This window comes from Idiotropiscis lumnitzeri, chromosome 3 (assembly GCF_059441095.1).
Source record: "Idiotropiscis lumnitzeri isolate Australia: NSW breed Sydney's pygmy pipehorse chromosome 3, RoL_Ilum_1.0, whole genome shotgun sequence".
Classification (NCBI taxonomy): domain Eukaryota; kingdom Metazoa; phylum Chordata; class Actinopteri; order Syngnathiformes; family Syngnathidae; genus Idiotropiscis; species Idiotropiscis lumnitzeri.
The window spans coordinates 12,005,715-12,032,002 of NC_142393.1; the positions used below are offsets into that span (position 1 = coordinate 12,005,715).

The 26,288-nt window shown below is 41.4% G+C and overlaps 1 protein-coding gene across 2 annotated transcripts; it reads left to right on the forward strand.

The window, feature by feature from the left end:
* Positions 1–25,622, forward strand: dgkaa (diacylglycerol kinase, alpha a). Of its 2 annotated transcripts, none has more exons than XM_088291049.1 (24): positions 1–178; positions 12,633–12,746; positions 13,391–13,467; positions 14,806–14,986; positions 15,274–15,348; positions 15,428–15,477; positions 16,156–16,230; positions 16,407–16,523; positions 18,073–18,190; positions 18,753–18,841; positions 18,937–19,056; positions 19,561–19,659; positions 20,009–20,086; positions 20,159–20,232; positions 20,531–20,605; positions 20,950–21,035; positions 21,158–21,247; positions 22,205–22,365; positions 22,433–22,497; positions 22,567–22,657; positions 22,720–22,906; positions 23,855–23,972; positions 24,214–24,274; positions 24,350–25,622. In XM_088291049.1, exons 2-24 carry the CDS (start codon positions 12,671–12,673, stop codon positions 24,428–24,430), a joined length of 2,244 nt encoding a protein of 747 aa, XP_088147175.1. In that variant the 5' UTR covers positions 1–178; positions 12,633–12,670; the 3' UTR covers positions 24,431–25,622. The 2 variants fall into 2 exon arrangements, with proteins under 2 accessions (XP_088147175.1, XP_088147176.1); XM_088291050.1 differs by having other exon boundaries at positions 14,857–14,986.
* Positions 25,623–26,288: the final 666 nt, after the last annotated feature.

Here is a 26,288-nt window from a genome sequence, read left to right on the forward strand (position 1 = left end):
CAGATGCAGCTGGAAGGGAGGGAGGGTGCAGGAGGATCCGAGGCGGCGCCTGCTTGCTGGGCCCCAACAGACGCTGTCAACCCGGCTCACTGGCTCCGGTTCTCCTCCTTCTCCTGGGAAAGTCTGCGGGCACTCAGGAGCTCGGAAGTTCAGCCGACCGGCTCAACACTTTAGACAGGTAACGAACTTCAACGGAACCGACGCGTCCGCGCCGGCCGGTCCGGTCCGCTCGGTGCAAGTTTCGGCCGCGAGTGCGCGACTTCTTGCAGCACGTCGGAAACGTAAATGCACTTTTTTTTTTCAACAAACCCATTATCATAAAATGTGTTTCCTTGTTTTTCGTAGCAGGTTACAACACAGTAATCCACTTGACATTTTTAAGGCGGTGCATGTCTGAGTTGTCTTTGCCATACAGTTATGTTATTGCCACTCTTATTAAGTTACACGTGCCGGTCCAGACTATTTCGAGAGGACTCCGCGTCATGCGTATGCAGTTTTTAGACACTATCTCTGGAGACTTCCGGGCTTGTTATTATTAGGCTGTGTAGTTGTGTTGAATTGTAACCTATTAAATAGCTCCTGTATTTCCTCATAGAAATAGAATAGAATAGAATAGAAATCCCTTTATTGTCATTGTACTCAAGTGTGCAACGAGATTAGAGGGCTCCCCTCTCCAGTGCAATACAACAATATGGACATTTATTTACTCAACTGCAGTGAGTACCAGGCATCTTAGTGATAAAGATGTTTTATTTGTGTCAATAATTAAATATTACACCTTTGCACATTCACAGTTGTGAAGTTTGGGGGTTGAATATTCTAAATTATCTTCCAAAAATATGCATGGTATGTTCTAAATTGTCCATAGATATGAATTACAGCCTCTCAATGAAAGGGAAACACTTTGTCGCATTATTCTCTCTCATCACTACTCGATTATGTGTCTTATTTGGAATCATTCTATTCCAAGACCTTTGTGCCCAAAAAACATTGCAAACTTAATTTCCCCACACCCCTCCAGTAAGGCTCATTCGCACCTAGTTAGCGGACGTCGTATTTTTTTTCATGTTTTCTGACACCTTTTATTTGAACACCATGTCAAGTTCAGCTTTATCTGTTCTGCAGGTGGTGTGTTGTGATAATGATGCTATCATGAACCATTGTAGGTGTTTAGTATAGAGCGGTGTTTTCCAGTCATTGGACTGTGGGAAATCATTTTTTACAAAATTAGTCAGAAAGTTATTTATTATTTACTAATTAGGTACCACAAATAATCTTTTTAAAATGTATTTATGCCAGTCACTTACAGTGATAGTTAGAACACTTTATTATTTTTTTACTTCAACATAGAAGGGACAATTAAGACTAATCCTTTGGATCAGCCCGGTTGCCCTTCATACAACAGAACAACAGCTTTGTGTTCTACAAAACAGTTTAAAACTTTCATTTGAGTATTTGTCCTAAAATTGAGACAAAGTCCCCCGTTATTTTAGCATATATTTTTTAATTGTAAAATTTTGTTTGGTGGTGTGCCATGAGACTTTTCAATGATAAAATCTGTGCCTTGGCTCGATAAACATTAGGAAACGCTCTATTCGGCGTCCAACTTTTGTTTGTGGAAATGGATGATGCTATTAAGGCGATTTAGCTGTGAGAGGCACAAGCCACCATTTGACCGAATACATTACTGTCGATCTTCCATCCATTTGCGATAGTGCTCGTCATTATGAGGGTCATGCTGACTTTGGGCCAGAGGCGGGGTACATCACATGACCAAACCCAGAAAACAGGTGTGACACGATTGGTCGTTACCTGAGCCTGTGGGCATTCTGAGGTCATTTTCAGTTGACAGCAAGTGGCAAAATGTCCGCCGCCTGAGATGAATAAAAAACGGTAGATTTTACTGCATAGTTCATGTTTCACAAGCGCAATCTTAATCAGAATACCGTGACTAATCAAAACGTTTAAGGGTTTATAACAATTAAAGTCAAGTCCAGTCAAAAAAATGTCTTGACAATAATATGTTCTATGCGCCGCCAAGAGATGATGTCATGTGACGTCCGTCTTCTATCCAGGGGTGCAACATCAGCACTGAATACAAAAACTGTAATTCTGTATGTTGAACTTCTCTAAACCGCAACTGATATTTAGCTTTCGCTTTCTTTTGTTTGATCACTGCTGCCCGTCATGTTGCACATGGAGTACTAAAATCATACGTACTAACACATATACGTTAATAACAAAATATAACGTAACGCGTATTTCTTATTTGGCAATCCTATGAGACAAGTTGTATCCAGAATTGTACTTTCATTGCTGTTTAAGTCTAATTCCTTCTTTATTTAGATGGTTAAAGGGAGGGTCTAAATATTAGTCACAGCACTTCTCCCTGGTTTCATGAACTGACGACTTGGCTCAGCATAAAAATATCAAAAAGAAAGTTTCATTGTTTCGATGAATTTGAATGTTTAAGAATGTGTTTCGCCAAACTCCCAATTGTAGCAGCTTCCATGTTATTGATGTTTCTTTTCCCTTACTACGGCGTTGGAAAAAAAAAAAAAACAATAAAAATATCCTAGAACCTCCGAATGAACTTTATAGGATTTTGTTTGATTGCATTTGAGTGGCTAAAAAAATGGTAAGCATAATCAAGAGATAAATCATATTAAAACTGAGCATTAGTTGATGGCTGTTCTCATAATCCTAAATATGGTAAGCCCGAATAAGTCCGACTAACTTACGCCATTTGAACAAAAGCATTGTCATAATTAATTAATCAAACAATTCCGACCACAGCCCTTAAATCTGAATTTATATTCTTAAAAAGCTATTTTGTGCTATGATTTTTTTTTTCTATTTTGTGGGAAGAATTTGAGGGAGGCCCTTTTCTTTTCCGAGTGCAAGGTCCATAAAGACGTGCTTGGATGAGTTTGGCGTGGCCGAACAGGCCGCGCTCAAAAAGCTTTTTCGTCAAACATTCCCCCAGACGCACTTCAACATCCCCACAAGCTATTCAAGCAACAAACACCACTTTGCTTTCCACTGTTCACTTCCTGAAGGTGGCAAGTCCCAATACCTTTGTCCGCACGGTGTACAGTATTTAACTTCCAACCACCAGCTCAGGTTGCATTTCACTTCCTGCTGCACATCGATCCGTGGGCGGGCGAAGCGAGACTCCCCGATACACGCGCACTCCCACCATAAAAGCAAAGTGGCTGTTATGACAAGTCTGAGCAGGTTGTTTCACCCCCTCCTTCTTATTTTTAATGTCGTATGTAGCAGAAGGCTGCCCCCACAAGAAGCTCTTACATAAGTCACACTGCAGAGTGATAGGCGGCCAACCATTCCTCCCCTTCATTTTCCAAGAAATCTGTGATTCACAGTGCTGTGACTCTTTTGCTGCTCTTGTGTTCTTTCATTTCACTGCGCTTTCTTTTTTTCTCTCTCGCTCTCGTCAAATGTCGCCATGCATGCTACCGCTCCTCAACAGACATGTTTTTTTTTTTTCAATCTCTGCATTGAGAGGTCGCAAAGCAAGCACATCATGAGCTGATACTGGACCGAAAAGGATCTTTGTACCCTGCTGTGTTTGCATAATGTTGAAAACCTCAAGCGTTTTACTCACGCACACACAACATAATGTATGTCTGACAAAAAAAGGTTTTTACTCTAAAACTAGGCATCGTATCGCACCAAATACAATGATTCATTTATCAAATAATGGATGATGATTCTTCAAAGTATTTGAAAGGAACTGAAAATATATTTCATATGAATAATTAAATTTGGATGTACTTAAATAGGAATCCGCTATTAGACCACTGGTGTCAAACTCAAGGCCCGGGGGCTATATCTGGCCCGCCACCTCTTTTTATGCGGCCCACAAAGGGCAAATCGTGTTCGTCAACTTCCTGTTTCTAGCTCCTTTTCTTCACTTTTAACAACATGGAGATCTGAGATGTTGCCAATCCTCTCCTTTTTAAATAAATTGAAAAAATGTGGAATCAACAATTACTTACCAGCTTCTGATTTCAAAATTGGCTTTCCATCAATTTGGTGTGTGTATGTGATTACTTAAGGTGATCATACATTTATATGGCTTCACAGTAATAACGGCCCTCTGCGGGAAACCAAATCGACAATGTGGCCCGTCCACAAAAATGAGTTTGACACCCCTGTATTAGATCGACATAATGAAAAATCTTTGTTTAATGAAAACACTTCTACTTTTGTAGACAATTCTTGCGCACCTTAAATTTTGTGCCATCGCAAGCCTAGTTTAGTGTTTTGGAATTTGGTTAACCGCGCAGGCGCCAAAGTTGACTCAATTTGACACCTGCTGAAAGCCGGTCTAAGTTGTGGTGTAAAGAGATTTGGGTTCATTAGATCGAGGTGTAAACATATTCTGAGCTCCGTGGAAGTATCATTTTTCATTCATAAATAGGACAACGGCATTAAACCCTCTGAATCATTGCATGAATCAATTCATTGAAGGCATTATTATTCCTTTCATCTTTATTATATTTTCAAAATCAACGTTATGTCATCGCCCTGGCCGACTTTACATCATCCGCCCGTTGAGTTCTGCTTGGGATTCCTTATGACCGTACTTTGGGCTGCGCATGCTGATGAAGCCTGTCTTGAGGCGAAATGGAGCGCATTACTTGGCTGCAACGAGCAGACTAACTTGTTTGCGGTCTAAACAAGAATAATTCATTCCAAAAAAAGCAAGCGTCAAATGCTTCTGTCCCGTCGGCCACCGCCCATTATGATTCTTTATTATATTCAAAGATAATAATAAAGCCATTATATAATTAATCAGTGGCACAGTGGGTGAATGGTTTGCAGGACGACCTCACAATTCTGAGGCTTGGAGTTCTAATCCGGCTTCCAGCCGTTCTGTTTGGAGTTTTTCATGCTTATGCCCACTTTCCCAAAATATATTTCTAATGTTAACGAAAAATGTGAAATTTTCTGTAGCTTTTAATGGCTCTTTGTATATATTGTATTTGCAATATCATTTGGCTGGCAAGCAGTTGAGGGTGCGCGCCACCTTTTCCCCAAAGTCAACCGGGATAGGTTCCAGTTCACCTCCGACCCAAATGAGGATCATGAATGTTGGCTTGATGAAATTCGTTCCAATCGTTCAGTCAGATGCTCATTCCTATTAACCAACTCATAAAAGTATAAATGTGTTTTCACCAGCAGACTTTTTTTTTTGTAACAATTCTCCATCAAATTGTCCATTTGTAGCGTTATTACATTGATCACATTTTTAACCTGCATATATATTTAACTAAGGCTACGCAAAAGATTTGGTTTTGGATAATGAGGACAAGGCATTGCATGTGTGTTGTGTATCTTTGCAAAGTGGCATTGCCAACTACTGGCCCGGCATGATTCTGTTAACGTGAATTGTTTTGACAATTTTGCTGTCTGTTCAATAAGATTTGAAAAAAAAAGGGGGGGGGGCTGTTGTGTAAATGTACACAATGCGTATCTCCGAGAGATTATGAGCTTGTGTAAAAGATATAAAATGTCAAACAAGCAGAGGAAGTCGTGGTTACAGGGCTGCACAAAGCGGGAAATGTTGCTTTGGCTGCGTTCACATTCATAGTTCTGTATTCTCGTCAGGAAGAAAGTTAAAAAAAAATGTAACAAATTTAAAAGGAAACACAAGCATTGGGACAACATGCAAACTCAGGAGATTCGAAACCTGAGAATTGGGCGGAAGACATGCTGCCATGATTTTTATCATCGGACCAAATGTTATCACAATCTGATTAGATCGCATTTGTGACTTCTTGTGTGATGTGCTCGTTTCCCCCCCCCCAAATTATGCTGTGCTTCTCGGTCCACTTGTTTAGTGTGCACCGGAGTTCACTTGTTATCGTGGCCAAACGAACCGCACTTGCAGGGCAGGCGCAGCAGAATTGGTTTGAAATTTGAGGATTAACACAACCTCAGGTCTGTGTTTTACATCGTCATTATTGTTTTTTTGTTTTTTTTTCCTAAATCGCAACTGAAGCTTTTATGTAAAAAATAGCGAGGGAGTGTTCCCTCTGCTTTTGCAATGAGTCACCCAGTCACATCTGCATGTTGAATGCAGAGTGGGGCCTCCGGTTGAAAGGCCGCATCAGGTTGGCGTAGGCGGAGGAGGAGGTGGAGCTACTCAGGGAAGACTTCTTGCTAGCGGGCTCCCCCCCTTTTTACTCTGCTTTCTGAGAGCACCCCCCCTCCCTCCCCCTCCCTCCCTTTCACCTCCCCTGCCTCCCACATGTTAGTCAGAGGCGCTCTCAGCTGCTAATGGAGGGAAACACGCTCCTTAGCAACCAAATGTGTCCTCCGTCTCGCCGCCTCCGCCGCTATCTGCGCTCGCTCCAGTGAGGCAGGTGGTGGAAAATATCAAGCTTTTTTCTATTCAAAGAAGTCTTTCTATTCTGAAAGAAAAAGTGGCATTTGTGGGTTGCACAACAACAGATTTTCTCGTCACGAGGCGTGGGCTTTTACAACAGCCTGCGCAAACAGCCGTGTGGGGAAAAAAAAGGTCTTCCCGGTGTGCACCTTGAAATGATTCTTGTCGAGAGCTTGTTTTATGGCTGCTGCTGATAACAGGGATGTTTTAATACGGAAAATAACACGGGTCAACTGTAAAATTGAAGCAGACATATATTCATGTGTCCAATGTAGATTTTCTTCACACTGATCCCAAAAATATATTTACCTTTTTCCTAGCACGTCAAATTTTGGAGATATTTTCATGCTTGATTTGAGGGTTGACCTATAAAAGCTTGCACAGTATGGATTTTGCTAGGCTTTGCAATTTATAACTAGGACGTTTATAAAAAAAAAAGTTCCACCTTTTGCTGAACCTAACTCTTAATTCATAAATATAACAGAATATATTACTATATTGCATATTATATTATTGTTAGATTATTATTCATATTATTATGAAAACCTGGTGCGTGAGAGTAAAAAAAAAACTATCAGGCGAATTGGGAATCAGCACAAAAAAATATTTACTAGCATCTCTGATTAAAGTGTTACTGGTGGTCCATTTACCACTTCAGGAATACTACAATACAGTTGCACTTTTTTTGTCTAAGACAAGTCAAACCTAAATGCTGGTCAACTCCTTGCCCAAATTTTGGTTGGATTCCAAATGATATTACAGTTGCAGTGTCCAGAATTTGACCTTTGGCTGCTGCTGGATTTTCTACAATGAATTCTTTTTCGTGGAACTTCTCAGGCCAGTCATCATCCAGTGCCGTTGGTCAATGTCTAGTTTGTTGGAAGGGAAAAAAAATGCCATAGGGAGAAGCGCATCTGCCTCAAAATTCTTATGTTCAGGGTTGGAATCTCGGCTCCATATCTCACGTGTAGTCTTTCTTTGTCTGCTTGTGTGGATTTTCTCCAGCTTTCCTCCACTTTGCAAAATCTTTTTACCTTCTTTCCCCCTTTTTGCCTTCATCAATTAATAGTGCTTTGAGATATGAGTTTAATTTGTTCCATGACCATGCTCGCAACACAAAACAATCCCCTTCCCCCATTGAAAAGAACAGAAAAGATTTCACCCTAATTAAGGCTTTTTTATGAAACCAGCCCGACCGCAATGCTGTGTATTAACAACACATATTGGAGAGAAAGACAAACCCTGTCATCTTCAGAATGGGGTGGTGTAAAGCTCATCCTGACCCAAAATGCAAATGGGGGGGGGATTAACACTCAGTTCTTACCTCCACCATGGCTGCCATGTTCCCGTTGTCACTCATTTAGCGGTGTTTTATTCATATGGTGGCTCTATTTTTATATTGAGAATCTAGTGCCGAGGCCTGTGTAATTCTACACGGTAATTTGGCTATTTTTGCAGACACGTTCAACGTCGGGACATTTAAAAAAGGGTGATTTGCGCAGTTGTGGGCGTGAACACGGCCGACTTGGAGACCGCTTTCTACCCCGACCGTTGTTGTCCGTGTGTGATGATTTGGAGGATTTTGGAAGATATCTAATCAAAATGATAACAAATTGATTCCTGCAGTGATTCACAGATATGGGCATTCCGTCAGTTTCATTTATTCCGGACGGATGCCCATTTTGTGGACGCGGCACAAGAAGTTTTTAATTAAGGACGGACTAAGAAATGATGCAAGTGGTTTTGGTCCGTAGGGACAATGACGGAAGGATGCCCAGATCGCGGACGGAAGAAGGACCAGCAAAATAGTGTAACGTGCCCATCTCGAACTGTAATTGACATTTCAACATTAATTTTGACATATTTCTGGAATGTCATTGTCAAAGGCTGATGGGAGCTAATGTAAGTCTGGATGAATGTCTAGCAGTTACGTCATCTAATGTTACCTTATTCAGGTCACAAGATTGTCAGGGTTCATTTCAGTGCACACATAACTACTTATACAAATCGTCTGAATGTTGAAATCCACTGGGCTCCCGGCAAGTAGGGCAACATTTTCTATTTTAGTCGTCGTCTTGTAGCTCCTTCTTGGTCGGAAATTGATGGTGCCAATCTGGTTTGTTTTAACTCGATTCATCAAACTACAGTATCGTGGGTTTTGATTTTAGGCCAAAAGTCTGCACAAATAAACAGACTGGGCTGCCCCGAGGGAGGATCGAGTTCTTTGTCCGCCATCCAATTAGTCACCAGAAAACCCTCGTTCATGACAAAATGTGGACTAACTTGAAATAGAATCGTTATCTTTCATCTTGAATCCACAAAAGGGACTCCACATGAAATGTGAGGATTAGGAATTGGCACCTCTCACAAATAATTGGGAAAAGTAACTATGAATGGATTGTCCATTATTTTTGGGGGGTTAAGATTTACCTATATATTAGTGAATTAGCCAGATTCGAGGTAAGCGTGAGAGTGAATCAACAGCGCCTCTGCTGGTTGAAAGACGTTTGGGGCCAGACAGAAGTTGCGCAATCTGATCAGACACCCACCTCTACCAACATCATTGTATTGTCAGTGTCCAGGATTACTAAAAAAAAGAGAGCCCCCCCCCCCCTCTGATAATGCACAAATTTTTTCCTAAATGATTCCTCCGCTTTTCGAGTTTCAAATGATTTCAGTTGCAAATTTGCATACAATAGACGGACGGGGGCGGTCTCATGCTCTCCCGGCTTTGTAATGTAAAGTGGTGCTTGGTGAACGTGGGGGAGTGAACCACGCTGTTCATCTGTTTGTCGTCGCATACAGAGATTGTGCCCTTTGCAAAGTGACAAAATGCCACTTTTGCATCAGAAACATTGTCTTCAACATATGAGGGGCAAAAAAATATTTCCAATTCATATAATTATAACTCACAAGTTTGCACCAAAAATCTTTTTTTATGTGTCCACCTAAGTGACCACCACAACAATATTGGATGTTGCTTGTGGCTATTCTCATTTCTTTTTCAGGGCATTGATTTGATGACGACGACACTGCCATGGTTGTCTTTGAAGACATTTTGCCGAAATTCACGCAACAAAAGGCTTGGTTTGAACAGACAAGCGTGAGTTGGTGTGGAAAACTAACCGATTTATGCTCTATAGTGGAGGAACGCTCGGCCCCACCACCGGAAACGGGATAATTCTTTTTGAATGCAAAGGCCCATTGTGCAGTTGGCGCTTTTAACACTTAACATACACGATCAATGTGAATATTTACAACACTGCTAATGTGTCCAACCAACTCACAAGACTTACAAATTCACATAAATGCCGATGAAGCCTTTTCAAAATATAATTTGCCGTCGTTAGTTTGTGTTATTAGTGTTTCTTCACAAAGTAACACCGCCAACTACTGGCCTGGCATGCAAATGACATGTTTTTGGCTTATATGTGAATGCAGAGTATATGAACTGGCTTAGACCCTGCAAATGAAACCGCTTTCTTTCCTGGTTTTGAATTAGTCAAAGTGTTGTTGAGTTTCATCAGTGTGGGTGTTTACTGGGGGAAAGGAGTGGTTGTCAGTTCGTGACTGATCACATGCTGGTTGGACAAATTTCTGTCCCATCGGAGCCTTTTTGCCGCATTGCAGCAGCACAAAGTAGATGAACAGGCAGCTAAAAGCATGTGTCATTGTGCGTCGACATGGGTCTTTGTTGAATCCTCACAGATCGAGGCTCGGATGATAAAAACAAGTATTGGGAGGAAGGGTATCTGGCATGAAAACTGTGCCAAACAAATCATGCAAGTCGCTTGATATGCTATTTGTTTGCGTTCACGATTAGCATTCCAAGTCATCGGGCAGCTGAAATGTTCTAAGCAGCACACAGCGAAGCACTTTGCTTTTAGTGACCAGATTGAAATGAGTTTCTGTCGCTGGTGCTTCACTTGTACGGCATGAGTTTGAGTAAATCACGTCAACGCTTTTATAATTAATTGAAATTGCCGTCAAAATTGTCTTTGTTATTCTGCGTCCTAGTTCAATGAAATGCCAAAACAAGAATGAACCCTGGCGCCGTGTTAAACCCCCCTCGTGTAAGCAGCAGGTCAGCGTGGTCATGTGGCGTGTATTAAGAGTCCACAACATTCCTGCAAATCCCACAATGAAATATTTAGACCTGCTTCACTAATCCAGATCAGTCGGCCCCATTGTTTTTCCAGAGCCGTTTGTTCTGGGATGCTTTTTTTCCCCCCACCTCTCTGTTTTCTCCTCGGGGGTCATTTGCAAGACTTGCAGAGAGGCTGATGGACTGAATGACACTGAAAGTGGCTGACGGAAAATAATGCTGAGGAAAGTAAACTTGAGACATCAACACCCACGTTTTGAGTTGATTTCCACCCGCCCTGCTGATTTTTAGATGAATCGCATCCACGGTATCGATCCCGTCATGATTCCTTCATGTGGCGCTTGGCCATCCGTGCTTTGCGAGCCCGCTCGGTCAGTCGCAAACGTGCTAGGCAACGCTTCTGACCTTTGGAGGGAATTAAGCCTGAGACACAGCAAACCTTTTCAGTGAGTCCAGGGCGAGCAAGCAATCCTTTCACGTTTGACTTTTTTGTGCTCTATTTTTTTTGTCAGACAGCAGCACTTTAAACTTTAGTCATCATCAGTGTAGGATGGGGACTTCCTCCTCTCCTCTTTTTCCGCCTCTTCGATGATTAATGACGTTTGCCTCGTTTGTTTTCCCACCATTAAGGAATCTCCTTGCATTGTGATCTCAGCATGGCTTCCAAGCCTCTTTCGTGAGTCACGTGTCAATTCCTTGCCCACGTCGGACCTTGTTTGACATTTCAATCCTCGACTTTGTGCGGCTCTTCAAATGTGTTGGCTGATTCTGGTTAGTGGAGGCTGCCGGCGGTTGGTGAAGTGAGAGTCCCGAGATTCAGCCTAAAACACATCTCACGCGATCTAGCGGAGCTTTTATCGGCCAATGAGAAAATGCAAAATTATTTCGGGCTCATCAACTCTCGAGAGTCACTTTCACTTTTAGCCTGACATACTTTGGGGGAGACAGCTTGTAGTGGATCATCGTTTAATATTAATGATGACAATGCAAATACAGGCTGTTCAGTGGAACCGAATTAGTGAGGATGCTGCTCAAAATTTCCAAATGAATAGTGCTTTGTGCATGGATGCGCATCTTAAATGCTGAAGCGGGCCCCAATTTTCCTTCAGCCCTTTTTGGGAGCCATATAGGACCACACACTTATGGTTTGAATATGGACGAAAGACATGAACACAAGCAAAATATGTGCTCATGATATATACCACGACTATCCTAACACAACAATAAATGATTTACATGCTGTAGTTTTTTTTATTTCCCACTGTATACATGTTAGCATTCAAGGATGGCACACAACTATTGAACAAAAAAAAGACAAAAACATTAAGTGCAAGAAGTCATTTTTTTAATCTTCACAAAAATTATCCATCCATCTATTATCTGTACCGCTTGTCCTCACAAGGGTCACGGGGGTGCTGGAGCCTATCCCAGCTGTCTTCGGGCAGTAGGCGGGGGACACCCTGAACTGGTTGCCAGCCAATCGCAGGCCACACAGAGACAAACAAACAGCCGCGCTCACACTCATACCTAGGGGCAATTTAGAGTGTCCAATCAACCTGCCGTGCATGTTTTTGGAATGTGGGAGGAAACCGGAGTACCCGGAGGAAACCCACACAGGAATGGGGAGAACATGCAAACTCCACACAAGAAGGCCGGAGTCGAACCCACGACCTCTGCTCTGTGAGGCCATTGTGCTAACCAGTCGCCCACCGTGTTGCCTCACAAAAATCAACTCACTCAAAATGTTAATTTTATACTCTGTCATCTCATTCCAAATCCACAAAAGCCACAGCCCACCCTTGGATGAGCGTGTCTTTCTTACCTTCCAAAAACTGTGATTGTATATGATTGTTTGTCTCAAGTTCTCTGCGATTTGACTGGCAACCAGTCCAAAGTTTATCTCGTCTCTCACCCCACTGGAGTTGGGATAGCTTCCAGTTAAGCCACAATCTTAATGAGGACAAGAGCGATAGAAACGGCATGGATGGAAAAATCAACCACTCGAATATTGCGTGTCATAGATGTTCTCGTTGCGAGGTGCAAAAAGTTTTTTTTTTGCTTTGCTTTCAAAAGCAGGCCACATTCCGCCTACCTTGTCTCTCGTCTCCACAGTTTTGCCTCGCCGCATCTCGCACCTGAGCTCGCGCAGCATGTCCGCCCCCGCCAGCAAAGAGGTGAAGGAGCTCAACCCTGTCGATTTCATCCAGCTACAGCAGTACATTGAATGTGAGTACATTTATCGACACTTTATCCGAACCGCCCCACACAAACGAACACACGCCTCATGTTCCACTTCCACCCACTCACACGCTCGCCTGCACTCGTGGTGTCTGAAATCTAGAGGAGCTTTCGGTCTGAACACACAACTCTACACCAGACAGGAGAATTCAAATGAGTTTTTTTTTTTTTCTTTTGTGAAGAATTTTTAAGTTGAATTTTGTGAAGTTTTCTAACAAGTTTGCTGGCTGAAGAACTAGTTGTGGTCAAATCAACTGATAAAATCATGGATGTCCACCGCACAGTTTTTTGTGTAGGATATAATAAAAAAAAAATAATAATAATAATAATGATTGAAGTATTCCATTCCATGGTCAAACTGGCACCATTATAATACATTAATTAGCAGAAGGTACAATCAAATCTTATAAACAAAGCTGCCCTGATTAAATTGTTTGACCGAGTCGTGGAATTACAATGGACACGACTGATCTGTGTGTTTGCCGCAAGCATTCGTTTAGTTCTCCAATAAACCAAAAAAGCTATCAGAAAGTAGCACCGCTTTAAAAAGAATCTATGAGGAATATTGTCAATTGCTCAGCTCTCCAAATATCTGCCCTTGCCTTTGCCTGTCCTTGTGCGACCTCTTCCAGATTGCAGCCTGAAGGTGAAAGATGTGCTGCGGGAATTCGATGCAGACGGCCGCCTGTCCCGGCACAGGCACGGAGAGGTGAGTGCACGGGATGGGGCGGGAACATTTGAAACCTGCTCAAGTTCTGACACGTGACAACTTTGAGCATGCAGAAAAGAAGTGTCAGATTCGTCCTTACGTGGGCACGTATGAACAGCCTGACAACCGGCTAATGAGATTCAAAGCTGACGATGGTGTCAACTGAGCACTCTTGTGAAAGGTGCCGGCGTTCCACCGAGATTGCAGATGTAAATGACGTCCTCGTCTAAGGCCCACGTATAGCGAACCGTCGCCGGCTGCTCTCAGAACTCGGATACATTTATGCAGTCAGCTAAAGTAGTCGTTCCTGATGGCCGCTAACGTCCCATTTTCGGGAATTCATTTTCCTCATGAAAATGAAAAGAAATGAAATAAATCTCCGGCAGCATGGCGGCCTGGCGGTGAGCACAAATATTTGAGGTTATAGAAAGCCTTCGAAAAACGGATGGTAACACAGAGTACGGAACATTACATCGCATTCGGATAACACAAAATTCCAGTTAAATGTCTTCGTGGCTTTGGAGTGAGCGAATTATTTATTTGTGGGGCAGCACTGCAGGGCATCGGCGTCATCAAGAAATGGGTTTGTGGTTCAGCATTATCAAGGGAGTTTGGTTTAAACCCTCCAGCATCCAATCATGAAATTCACTCATACCAGGCCAGAGAGAGCATCAAACCACTGCACTAACTTCAGATTTTTTTTGCAGCAGGGGGTTTGAGGGCCTGAAATCCAAGTGAGAGTGGCGTCGTAATCCGCAATTGGTGCATTGGAAGCATTCTTATTTCTTATTTTGCAGGGCAGCCCCGTCTCATGCACGGCACATGGACACGGCACTTAACGCAAACACCGCTAGCAGCGTCAGCATATTAAACAAGCAATCAATTCTATGTGCCGCTGCTCATCTTTTGGCAAACGCTCATCTATGCAGCCAACAAGACAATGCAGCTCTGCTCACCTTCGCCGATCATTTCATAGGTCAAGCAGAGTGTGGGATGATTATTTAGGTAAATTAGCCCCATTGTTACGCAACGATGCTGTGGAAGTATAGAAGAGCTCTCTGTCAAACTAATTGTCAGACATAAGCATGGAGCAAAAATGATTGAATAACTAAAGTATATTACGAGTGCCATGAAAAAAAATACAAATAAGTGGGTGATCGAGTTAAAAATAATTTTAAAAAATTAATTAAAAAATATTCACAAATTCTACCGGCTCAATGATTTTTTTTTAATTAGAACATAATTAATAATTATTGAAATTTGTTATGTGGCTATTTTAAATAGTCTAATAATCTCATTATTTTATACGGAGCACTGTAATTTTCCATTCTAACGAAGCTGCCTCAATGCCCCCCCCACGCATTTCATTCAAAGTTTTCCATGTTCCAGTGCATCGATGAAGAAGGATTTCGTCTCTTCCTGAAGACTTACTTGGAAGTGGACGACTTCCCAGCGGATCTGTGCCAGCGACTCTTCCGCTCTTTCCAGAACTCGGAAAATGCCCAGGAAGACAGCGGCAGTAAGAATTCACGCACGGATCAGCACTCTTGAAGCAGTTTCATACTGTCTCGTACCATGTTCAGACGAGTCCGATAAATTTTACCAACAGCACAATGTCAGAATAATATTTAGCACATATGTAAATGGAGAAGAAAATTAATAATAATGAAATAGGGGCTGGTTTGCGAGGGCACTGTAACAAACAACCATTTTTATTTTTATTTTTTAATTTAATTCATGCTTTTTTTTTTTTCTGGATGTATTTGCATTTACAATCCACCTTGTTCTGTTGATCTCTCTTTACAGAGGAGGTCTTTCTAAAGGATGTTTCGTGTTACTTCTCTCTCTTGGAGGATGGTCAGCCTCGGGACAAGCTGGAGTGTAAGTCCAATACTTGCCCAGAAAACGGCCGCTGTTTTTATTTATATTTTATTGTTAAGGTTTGTTCCTTTCTCCTCAGTTGCTTTCAAGCTCTATGACAGAGACGGCAACGGCGTCCTGGACAGCTCGGTAAGACATCAGTCAGTAATGTCTGCAAAGATTAGAATGTTTTTAAATCAGTGGTGGGCACTGTATTTCGTAACACGGCGTTTTAGTGGCCACTCAACAGACTGCTGCGACTAACTTAAATTTTCATTAATAAGATTTAAAAATGCATTATTCGTGACATGAAAGTGCCACGTATCTCCTGGAGCTGTTCAGAACTAGTTACAGTTTTTCAAAGCAAATCTGGTGAATTGGCATTCAGCTGCTATGCCGCATGCAAATGGAATAAGTTGCCAACTGTAGTGAAGTCAGCTCCGAGTAAAAATGCTTTTAAATCCAGTTAAAATATTTTTTTTTCCACATTCCTTTGATCATGATCGTTTTAAGCTTAATTAAAATATTGTGGTCTTCTTGTAATTTAAATACATTTGAATTTTTTTGTGCGTGTGTTCGTTTGAATTTTGACAATGTATGTTTATGTTGTAATTTTAATACGATTCATTTGTTCTCTTACGCTGCTCTGTTTGTTTTATATCAATACATTTTCCTTACATTTCCTTGCCTTACTGGAAGCCGTTGCAGTCTACGAAATGGAGGGAACAGACTGTTAGAAATGCATTTATGCCATTTCACAAAACAATTCTGCATGTTAATGTAGATAAGTGCTTCTGATAGCTTTTCATTCCATTCCTTCACTGGCAGGAAGTGGATAGAATTATCGCCCAGATGATGCACGCTGCTGAATACTTGGGATGGGATGTATCAGAGCTCCGGCCGGTAAGTCTCGCGGTGGCCCCGCTGCACTTGGAAGCACCACATTGTGATCCGTGAAGTTGTTTGTCAACTGATAAGCTTTGCATACAACAACAACAACAACAACAAAAAACCTGACACTGCTCCTCAAGAGGACAAACCTGTTTGGAGTTGAAATGATAACGGAGAGATTCCCGCAGGTTCTCAAGGACATGATGACTGCGATAGATGCTGACAGCAGCGGGACTGTTTCTCTGGAGGAGTGGGTGGAGGGAGGCATGAACAACGTCCCCTTGCTGGTCCTACTCGGCCTGAAGGTAAATGACGCGAACGCTTTTATTGCTCCTGCCAACGCCTTGTCGGCCTTTGCCTCCAATTTGTCGTCTCGAAGGCCGTTTTACACGCTCTGCACTACCAAGCGCACCAATGTCATCATCGACATGGGAGTGCTCGAGCGTGCTTTTTTTGCACACGTTCTGTCATGATGGTATTGACTAAAAGGATTAAACTGAAGATAATAAATGAGCTTTTGGCCATGGCTGGAAATTACTGATTAACCTGCAACGCTATTTTCCTACGTCAATTAATGGAAGTTAGATCAACAAAAAAATAAATAAATGCAAAAGCACATAATTAATTTAAAAACATTGAACATTGTTACCGCTGTCAGTTTTTTGGGGAAATAACAATACACTTTGTTTGAACCAGGGGTGGGCAAACATTTTGATTAGCGGGCCACAATGGATTCTAAAATTTGACAGAGGGGCCGGACCAGGAGCAGATGGATGGAGGGTTTTGGTAAACTCACCTCATCTGAGAAAAAAAATCATTTAATTTTAAATGAAAGTGAACAAAAGCATGAAAACAATATATATGCCTTTGAAAATAAAACATTAACAAGGTTTATTCATTTAATTTTTGCAAGTTCTGCGGTCCGGATTAAAACGTTTAACGGGCTGCATGTGGCCCCCGGGCCGTAGTTTGCCCACGCCTGGTTGAAACAATGAATGAGGCGGGGCGGAATAAAAAAAGGCGCCTCAAACATCTCACTTTTTTTAAGATTTAATTGTCACATTGTGTAAAAAGAAATGCAAAGAGTAAAACAATGAAAAAATGCATTATGCATTGTATCAACTTTTTATTCAAATTTTGAGTTTAACCCTATATTTTGATGATTTTCATATTTTCATGATACTGTGCGGCGATACAGTACATATCGATATTTTTTTAATGTTTAAATGAAAAAGGAAATTAAGACATTTTTTCTAGTGCTCCTTCTGGGAATCATAAAACTATAAATGTTAATACAATAAATTGTCAGGGATGTTTGGAATTGTGTTTTTTTTTTTTTTACCAGAAAATATTGTCTGGCGCGTATCAATAATTAATCGCAAAAGATACAGTGACCTCTACGCCCTGTTGGGCTATTTATAGCCATTTACAGCCAGGCGTTGAGATGGATTCACCTGCTGTAAGAAACAAAAAAAAAAAAAGCATTTTCACTCATTGTAATTTGGATAAAAGCACTTGTTGCCCTATTAACAGATTGAAAGCAACCTGATAATCTCGTGTGGACAATTTGAGAAGATTAGCGTGCTGATGCTGATGCAAATGGGCGCCATGACACATTCTGCATAATCAGCAATGTCATTAGCGCGAGGGAGTGTGAAATGTGGGCCACTTATGAAAGGAATTGCGTTGTTACCAAAACCGCAGAGCATCGGGAGCGTAAGCTCAACTGAACTGAACGCAACTTTATGTCGTCCTGTACCCCGAGATGAATTGCGGATGACTTTAGCGTGGTTGTTCAAAGCGTACAAATTCAATAACCTTGTCCTTTTTTTCCGTGTGTTTGCTATTTCCCAGATGACGCAGACCGACGGACAGCACCTGTGGAGAATGAAACATTTCAACAAGCCTGTTTACTGCAACGTGTGCCACTGCATGCTGCTGGGTCTCAGGAAGCAAGGCTTGTGCTGCACCTGTGAGTAACCGCAGCCCCGACAAGGGTGCGACGGGCCTCCACACGCACAACTGGAGCGTACGTCATCACGCTAGAGGATGTTCTTATCTCCAACAGCGGTGGAAACGGCACATGAATCGATTTTAGTTGATATCTGTTTTCTTTAACTCCTGTCAGTTATTTGTACTTTTTACTCTTTACTTTGGAAAATAGTCATGTTACTCATTTAAACCTCAGCAAAAAAAAAAAAAGCAATATGGGGAGATAAAATCGAGCTTTATGTAAATTAACAAAAGAGAGAACTAGTTTGTGTGCAGTTTTTTCCCCCCATTGTGCCAATTTATCAAAAAAAGCTGTTGTATTTAAATAAATGTCAACATGTATTCTTACTTTTTAACTTAACACATTCACTGCCATTGACGGATATAGAAGTCAAAAATTACATTTCAGTCTACTGTTTTGCTTTTGATTCATTATGGATTTTGAATCAGTACTTTTTCAGTCTTTTTTTTAATAAATATATATTTTTAGCTGTACTAGTGATGTTCAGACTGTTAGTGTTTTTGCCACCTCTAATCTACAGGCTGCAAGTACACAGTCCACGGGCGATGCGCCAACAGGAATCCAGCCCCCTGCGCCAGAACCTATGTGAAGTCCAAGAAAGAAACAGGGGTACGCTGCTGTCTTGATGCCAACCTCAATGGGCTGCGTGGCATTTTTTTTTCTCTCTGCCCTTGTCACCACAAATGAGACATTCCCCTTTCCAGGTTCCAGCGCACGACTGGGTGAGTGGCAATTGTGAATCGAGGAAGTGCGACAAGTGCCAGAAGAAGATCAAGAGCTTCCAAGGCCTGACGGGCAAACACTGCGTATGGTGTCACTCCATGGTGAGGAAGGCCTGTGCGTGATTGATCTCATGTAGGTTAGGATGAATAGTTTTGTGGACGGTCAAGACAAAAGACATTTTGGGCAATTGTCCAACTGTGTTTGGAGGAGGTCCCTTTTCTGTCCACAAAAGGCAAGCTCCTCGGCATGCTTGGATGAGAAAAAGGCCATAAAAGACCTTTGTGGTCATCCAGAACAGAGATTGGAAACATCACAGAAAACCTCCCATATAGACAACTGCTGTCATGGCAACTCTTTTTATGTTCTATAGATGGAATGTGTTTCAATACTTAATCTATATATTGTATGATGACTACATTATTACTCTTAGGCACATTGTGCCAAAATTCATTTGCTGAAGAATGTCAACCAACTAGTCAACATATTGCTGTTATTTGATTTTTTTCCCTACTAATAATAGTTGTAAAGAGTGACTTAAAAGACACAGATCCAAGAATGCTTCTTGCTTTTGTTTTTTCCATTTGACATCATGCTCGGCTTCCCAGCGCCACGATGCGTGTGCGGACCAAGAGCCGAGTGAGTGCACGTGCGGCCCACTCCGAGACCACATCCTGCCTCCATGGGCCGTCTATCCCGTCATCAAGGTTGGATGGATGGATGGATGGATGGCTACATAGATAGATAGACAGATGATAGCCTAGCTAGCTAGCGATAGATAGATTGATAGATGATAGCTAGCTAGCTAGCTAGCTAGCTAGACAGATGATAGCCTAGCTAGCTAGCGATAGATAGATTGATAGATGATAGCTAGCTAGCTAGCTAGCTAGCTAGACAGATGATAGCCTAGCTAGCTAGCGATAGATAGATTGATAGATGATAGCTAGCTAGCTAGCTAGCTAGACAGATGATAGCCTAGCTAGCTAGCGATAGATAGATACATAGATACATGGATAGATAATCATCTGAACATTTTGTGTTCTCTTTGGGTTGAAGGAGAGATCGAACAACGGCTGCTCGGGTCAGTTGGATGACGCCGAGCTCAATACAACACCCGATGGACAAGTCCTTCAGGTATGTTCTTGAAATCCCGTGAAATGATTAGAAAAAAAACTTGAATGTCCACTTGATTTATTTCTGCGACAGATCAGCCCCGTGCCCAATACACACCCTCTTCTTGTGTTTGTCAATCCCAAAAGTGGAGGCAAGCAGGGGGAAAGGTGAGCCTCAACGACAAACACAATCATTTATCAATCGAGACATTTTAATGCATGCCCCTTTCCGACATGCCTTACACAAATTGTTCCATGTGATTAAAACAACTACAAGAAGACAAAGGAAACATGACAATTCCTCTTTTCTTGGGAATATATTACCTCAAAACTTGACTCAAAAGAAGTGTGAAGAGATTACACATTTAAAAAAAGGAAAAGCTCGACTAAAAATGATTCCTCATGAGACATCTTAATTCATTTTAAAAGGTCACGCAGCTTTCAAGTTTTTTTTTATGCATTTCAGGGTCCTACGTAAGTTTCAGTACTTGCTCAACCCTCGGCAGGTGTACAACCTTTCCAATGGTGGGCCGGCTGCGGGGTGAGTTGCAGATGCTGGAAAAAAAATGATGCAAACACTCGAAAAAGTTTCTGTAAACTACTGAGCAAAAATTTAGGAAGATTTTTGGATGAGCCTAAAATGGACTATAAACATTACAGGTGAACTTTGTTTGACCTTTGACTGCACATCTCCAGTTGTTTAGTGTATTATTCGTTTTTGTATTGCTTGTTGTTTGCTAACAAGGAGCTGAACAGCAAAATTCACAATATGTGTTTCAACAGTTGGTCAGGTACAAAATGTCAGAGAGCCTTTAACTTTTAGTGAGTACGTGCTGTTGTGTTTACATGCTCATCAAGTCGTTGTTGTTGTTGTCCCTTGATCAGCCTGAGTTTCTTCAGAAACCTCCAGGATTACAGGATCCTGGTATGCGGCGGAGACGGCACAGTTGGCTGGATTCTGGACGCCATCGGTGAGCTTGATGCCCAAAAGAGGCCCCTTAGAGCACACACCTCCGCCAAGGCCAAAACATCTGAATTTGGATGTGCGCCAAAGTAACTATTTTGCCTCCTCCTACTTCTCTTGCTCAATCAGACAAAGCCGGTCTGCTGGTGCGGCCGCCAGTTGCCGTACTTCCTCTGGGCACAGGAAATGACCTCGCACGATGCCTGCGGTGGGGAGGAGGTGAGAACAAAAGATAAAATGGTAAATGATGGATAGCAGCAACGGACAGATTCACATTAGTGACAAGATGCAAACAAAAAAAGTCAGTACTCAATATAGCCAAAGTCCAACCATACTAACATGGATCAGCATCATCTTGTTCACGTCTTGTATATGTCGAAGTCATTCAAGATACAACCGCATTTCCTCTAGTCGTAGCTTCTTCTCTAATTGGCGCTGTTTACCTTTACTGTGATATCGGATACTCACATACGTCACTCATGGTCCATCCATGTATAAGTGAAATGTTGTGTGACTTATTCCTACAATTACGAGGGACGTTTGATACCGCTTTTTTTTTTCAGACCGACGCCAGTACGAGTACGGTAATCAACTCTTGAGTACTCACCAATATTGAGTCACCAAGTAACCGTACCAGTCCGTTTGATAAATCAAAGTTCTATTAAACCAATGACAGATCATTTTAAAGAAAGACATTTTGTTTATTTTTGACAAAAGCTAAAAGTCACTCTACAGTGCAGAATTTAAAACACAAAGAAATCAACTCACTCTGATTTGGGATTATTTTGTAATCAATGAACAAAAGTGCAAAATAATGTATCACTTAGAAAACGTTCTATCAGCCATGTTTGCCATTTTTTCCTGATAGTGAAACGCCCACAAGAGGGCGCCAGTGACTGTTATTCATGACTTGTATCGGCTGGCTTCACAAAAACTCCACCAGTACTCGCCCATCCCTAACGATCACAATTAATTTCAGACTGACGAGCTGTAGTTTGAACCCCGAATCTCAGAACTAAGACAGATGTAGTAACAGCGAGTCTGCTTTTCTCTACACAATTAAAATCACCCTTGCCAAATCAAAACGCAAAGTGCCACGTCCTTCAAAAGAGGATTGTGGGGAGCTTCCGCAGATGTTTTGTCATTTCAACCTCAACCTTTTTTTTTCAACCTCAGGATACGACGGTGAGGACCTGAATAGGATCCTGAAGGACATCGAGGGGAGCTCTGAGGTTCTGATGGACCGCTGGAGTGTGCAGGTCATCACGGAGGAAGGTGAAGAGAAAGGCGACCCTGTGCCATATGAAATCATCAACAACTACTTCTCCATCGGAGTGGTGAGTCCCCCACAAGGACGTGCGTGTGTCTTTATGGCTCGCTGATGCGTGTTTGTTGCGCCAACAGGATGCCTCCATTGCTCATCGCTTTCACACCATGAGAGAAAAACATCCTCAGAAATTTAACAGCAGGTCAGACCGGGTGACATTTTGGAGACTATCTCAGTTTGCAAACCGCTTGTGTGACTTTCGTGTGTGCAGAATGAAGAACAAGTTGTGGTATTTTGAATTTGCCACATCTGAGACCATCTCAGCCTCCTGCAAGAAACTGAATGAAAGTCTGACGATAGAGGTGAGACAGCAATAACACAACAACAGCAACACATTTGTTCATTTTTTTTCTTGTGTCGCCAGTGCTGCGGGACTCCGTTGGATCTCAGCAGCTTATCTCTGGAGGGCATTGCTGTCCTAAACATTCCCAGCATGCACGGCGGCTCGAATCTGTGGGGTGAGAGCAAGAAGGGCGACGTCAAGGGGCCGAGCGGTCAGGACGAGCCCGACGTGATCGTGGACCCCGAAATCCTGAAAGTGACCGGCCAAGGTATTTGAACTCTTGGTGATCAAAGCAGAAGAGGACACAACATTAGAATCCGAAATCCCAGAACTGTGAGGCAGATGTGCTAACCACCAGTTCATCGTACTGCTGCTGCAAAATCTAATGAGACCCAATTCAAAAGTTGTACCAAAAATGATACCTTCATAAAACTAGGGGGCAGTGTAGCATTTTTGCTGATACTACCAGAAAATAGTCACTAGGTGGCAGCAAATTACCATAAAATGGCTTGATGACGCAGTCAGGTCATAATTAGCCATTTTTGGCCCACACAAAACAATACAATACAACTTTATTTATATGTTTCAGGTTATGTGTGTTTGAATGAAAAAGGTGGAAGATGAAGTGGAAAAAAAACATGGAGTGCTTTATTTTTGTTCTTTGTCCACACATATTGGTGTCAGGCGACATTCTGGTTCATGGAGAAAAGTAAACTGAAAGCGTAAAATTGGCACTTAAGCATTCACATTTTAAGGCAGGGATCTATTTCGGACAAAGTGAAAATATTATATTATTATTACTAATATATTCACCCTCTCATGTTGCAACGAAAGTTGAGCAAAATATTCACCATGTATGGAGAATGTTAATTTGGATTTTAAATAGTGCTTCCTCAATGTATTTTTTTAGATACTAAATGAAATATAAGAAGTTCGAAATCGGGCACATTCATTCACTCCTTGAATAGAAGTCTGCCTTAGCAGACCACTAAGGGAATGCGACTTCTCATTTTAGCCCTAAATAGCTGTCGATCAGTGTTGCCGCACTTATCGTAAGAAAGAAAATTAGTTACTTTTCTGATTACTTGATTTTAAAAACAACATGGAACGCCAGACCTACTATTGATACCCACGAGGGCACCACACCGCTACAAATACTTGACCCAAGTGGATACATGAACTCTGCCTTTATATTTTTGTTCTTGTGGCTCTCCAGATCTAAGCGACCGTAGACTGGAAGTGGTGGGCCTGGAAGGCGCCATGGAGATGGGTCAAATTTACACGGGCCTGAAGAGCGCCGTGAGGCTGGCGAAGACAGCGCAGCTCACAATCAGGTGGGTGAAACTCAAAGAGACACATTAAGACCATCCTTGGGTGCTCAGGGGTGACCACACAAATGTCACAGCTATAAATTACAATGCATGCTAAAATATGAACTGTTCAGTTTAACAACAACAAAAAAGAACAAATTTGATGTGCTTGGGAAAAACGGTGAAAGACACATGAAGCCACGTGTGATTAGAATTAGCTGTTGACCGGTCTAATCTGTTTCCGATTCACTTTGTGTCTACTCAGGACCAAGAAAGCGTTGCCGATGCAGATTGACGGAGAGCCGTGGATGCAGCCGCCCTGCACAGTATGTACCAACATTTGGATTGTGAAGCAAGCTTGCTGGTTGTGTGGTAATGAAATGTTTGCGTTGTCTTTTTAGATTCACATCACGCACAAGAACCAAGCTAGCATGCTGATGGCGCCTCAGGCCAAAGCATCCGGGTTCTTCAACTATAAATAAAAACAAACGCTCTGTCTCCAGGCAGTATTGGAACGTCTAAAAAATATATAAAATTTGTCAAATGGAAATTCCCGGGCTATAACTGCAGTTTTTGAATACTGACACACTGTATCAGTTTGAATGTGTCTTTTCTGTTGAAACAAAACTAATATTGGAGAACCACAAGGAAAGAAAGTGCTTACATCACACACAATCAGAGAAAATTCAGCAAATAAATTAACCATTTAATTTGGTGGTTTTTAAAATGACAAATTTCCAATCATTTCAACGAGTACACTATAATTTGTATTTTTTTCCCCCTAATACAATTTACATTGTGGCGCCTGGACCACTCCACTCGTGTACTTGATTATTGTATATTAGCGACTGACATGTTTTAAGTCTTTAATATCACGCTGTTTAGAATAATTGCATAATTGTGAGATTAAAAAAAAAGAAGAAGAAGCTCTTATTCAATACAATCAATGCCTCCAATGCTTCAGGTAGACTGCTGTGTAGGAATGTAATGTCACTTTGTTTTGAGAAGGACAGCGAGTGCCTTTTCGATTGCTTCTGCGTACACTGGGAATTTCACATACCTAGTTGTTGTATTTGTGACTCTAAAGTATCTTATAATAATAATGTCATATTAATAATGATAATAATATTGGTATCATAATAATAATATTACATTTTGAGTGGACCATGAGCTAAAGATTGAATGTGTCCGAAAGAATTTTAATGCTTTCGTACTTTTAAGAGGAATGCCTGTGATAGTGTTTGTGTGTGTCTACTGTCTCATGTTAGAGGAACGTAAGGCCATTTTATAGTTAGCCCTCAAATATCACTTATTAAAAAATCGTTCAGGTTTAAACGAGGGAGTTTGTGAGTCTTCGATGTACTCCCGTATGTAAATGTTTACGCAACTATGTAAAAGCTCTATGGAGTCAAATCATTTCAGTATACCAAGAGGGTGTATGTTGTGCCCGAAGGGACAGAATGTGCAATAAAGGAAATCGTGCGGTTTACTTTTCTGCCACAAGAGGGTGCCATTTACTTGTGTGTTGTTTTTCATTGTTCCGCTTTCGCTCAATGTTTGGATTAAAAACATCAATCTTTTTACCGTATTAATGTTATCAAAATTTTGTCCCTGCCCTTGCTTTTAGTTAATAAGGAATAATTTATACAATTTAAATAAACTGTAGTACTATGACGTCTTCCGTTGCTTGGCTGCATACATTTTGGTCCTCATAGTAATAATAATTATATAATAGGTTTCTTTGATTTTAACAGAAAAAATGGAAATTTGGTGTAAATAACTGACTTATAATTCAGTATTGGCTGTCTTGTTGATGTAGTGAAATCATTACTTTTGGATAGGTTTGGTTCACTCGAATTGTATTGGTAGGAACAGAAGATGGGAGTCGACATCCGACGTTTCGAGGTTACGAACATTCCAAGTGGGCATCTGATGATGTCAATTTAGGATCAATATTAACACCAATTGAATGATTTTGATATTTTGTTGAATCTACATCACTGGGTTGGCAAGTTCGTCATCACGTAGCACATAAAAATAAAAATGATCTAGAGGCCAAAGTATACGAACGAAATCAATTCTTGTACTTCACTCAAAGTAAAAAGTACAGACTAAATGAACTAAAATACAAACATTAAAATAATTTAAAAAAATGGTCAACCTATTTTGATAGCAAACGAACAGGATTATTTAAAACAGTGTTCTATACAAAAAATAATTTACTTTGGAGTACTACAAGCTGGCGGTCTGGGTTTAGACCAATTTTCTAACTTTTTATACTCAAACCACCTTAAAAAAACACCTTGCATGCTTTCTAAGTATCACCTCATGACCGACATT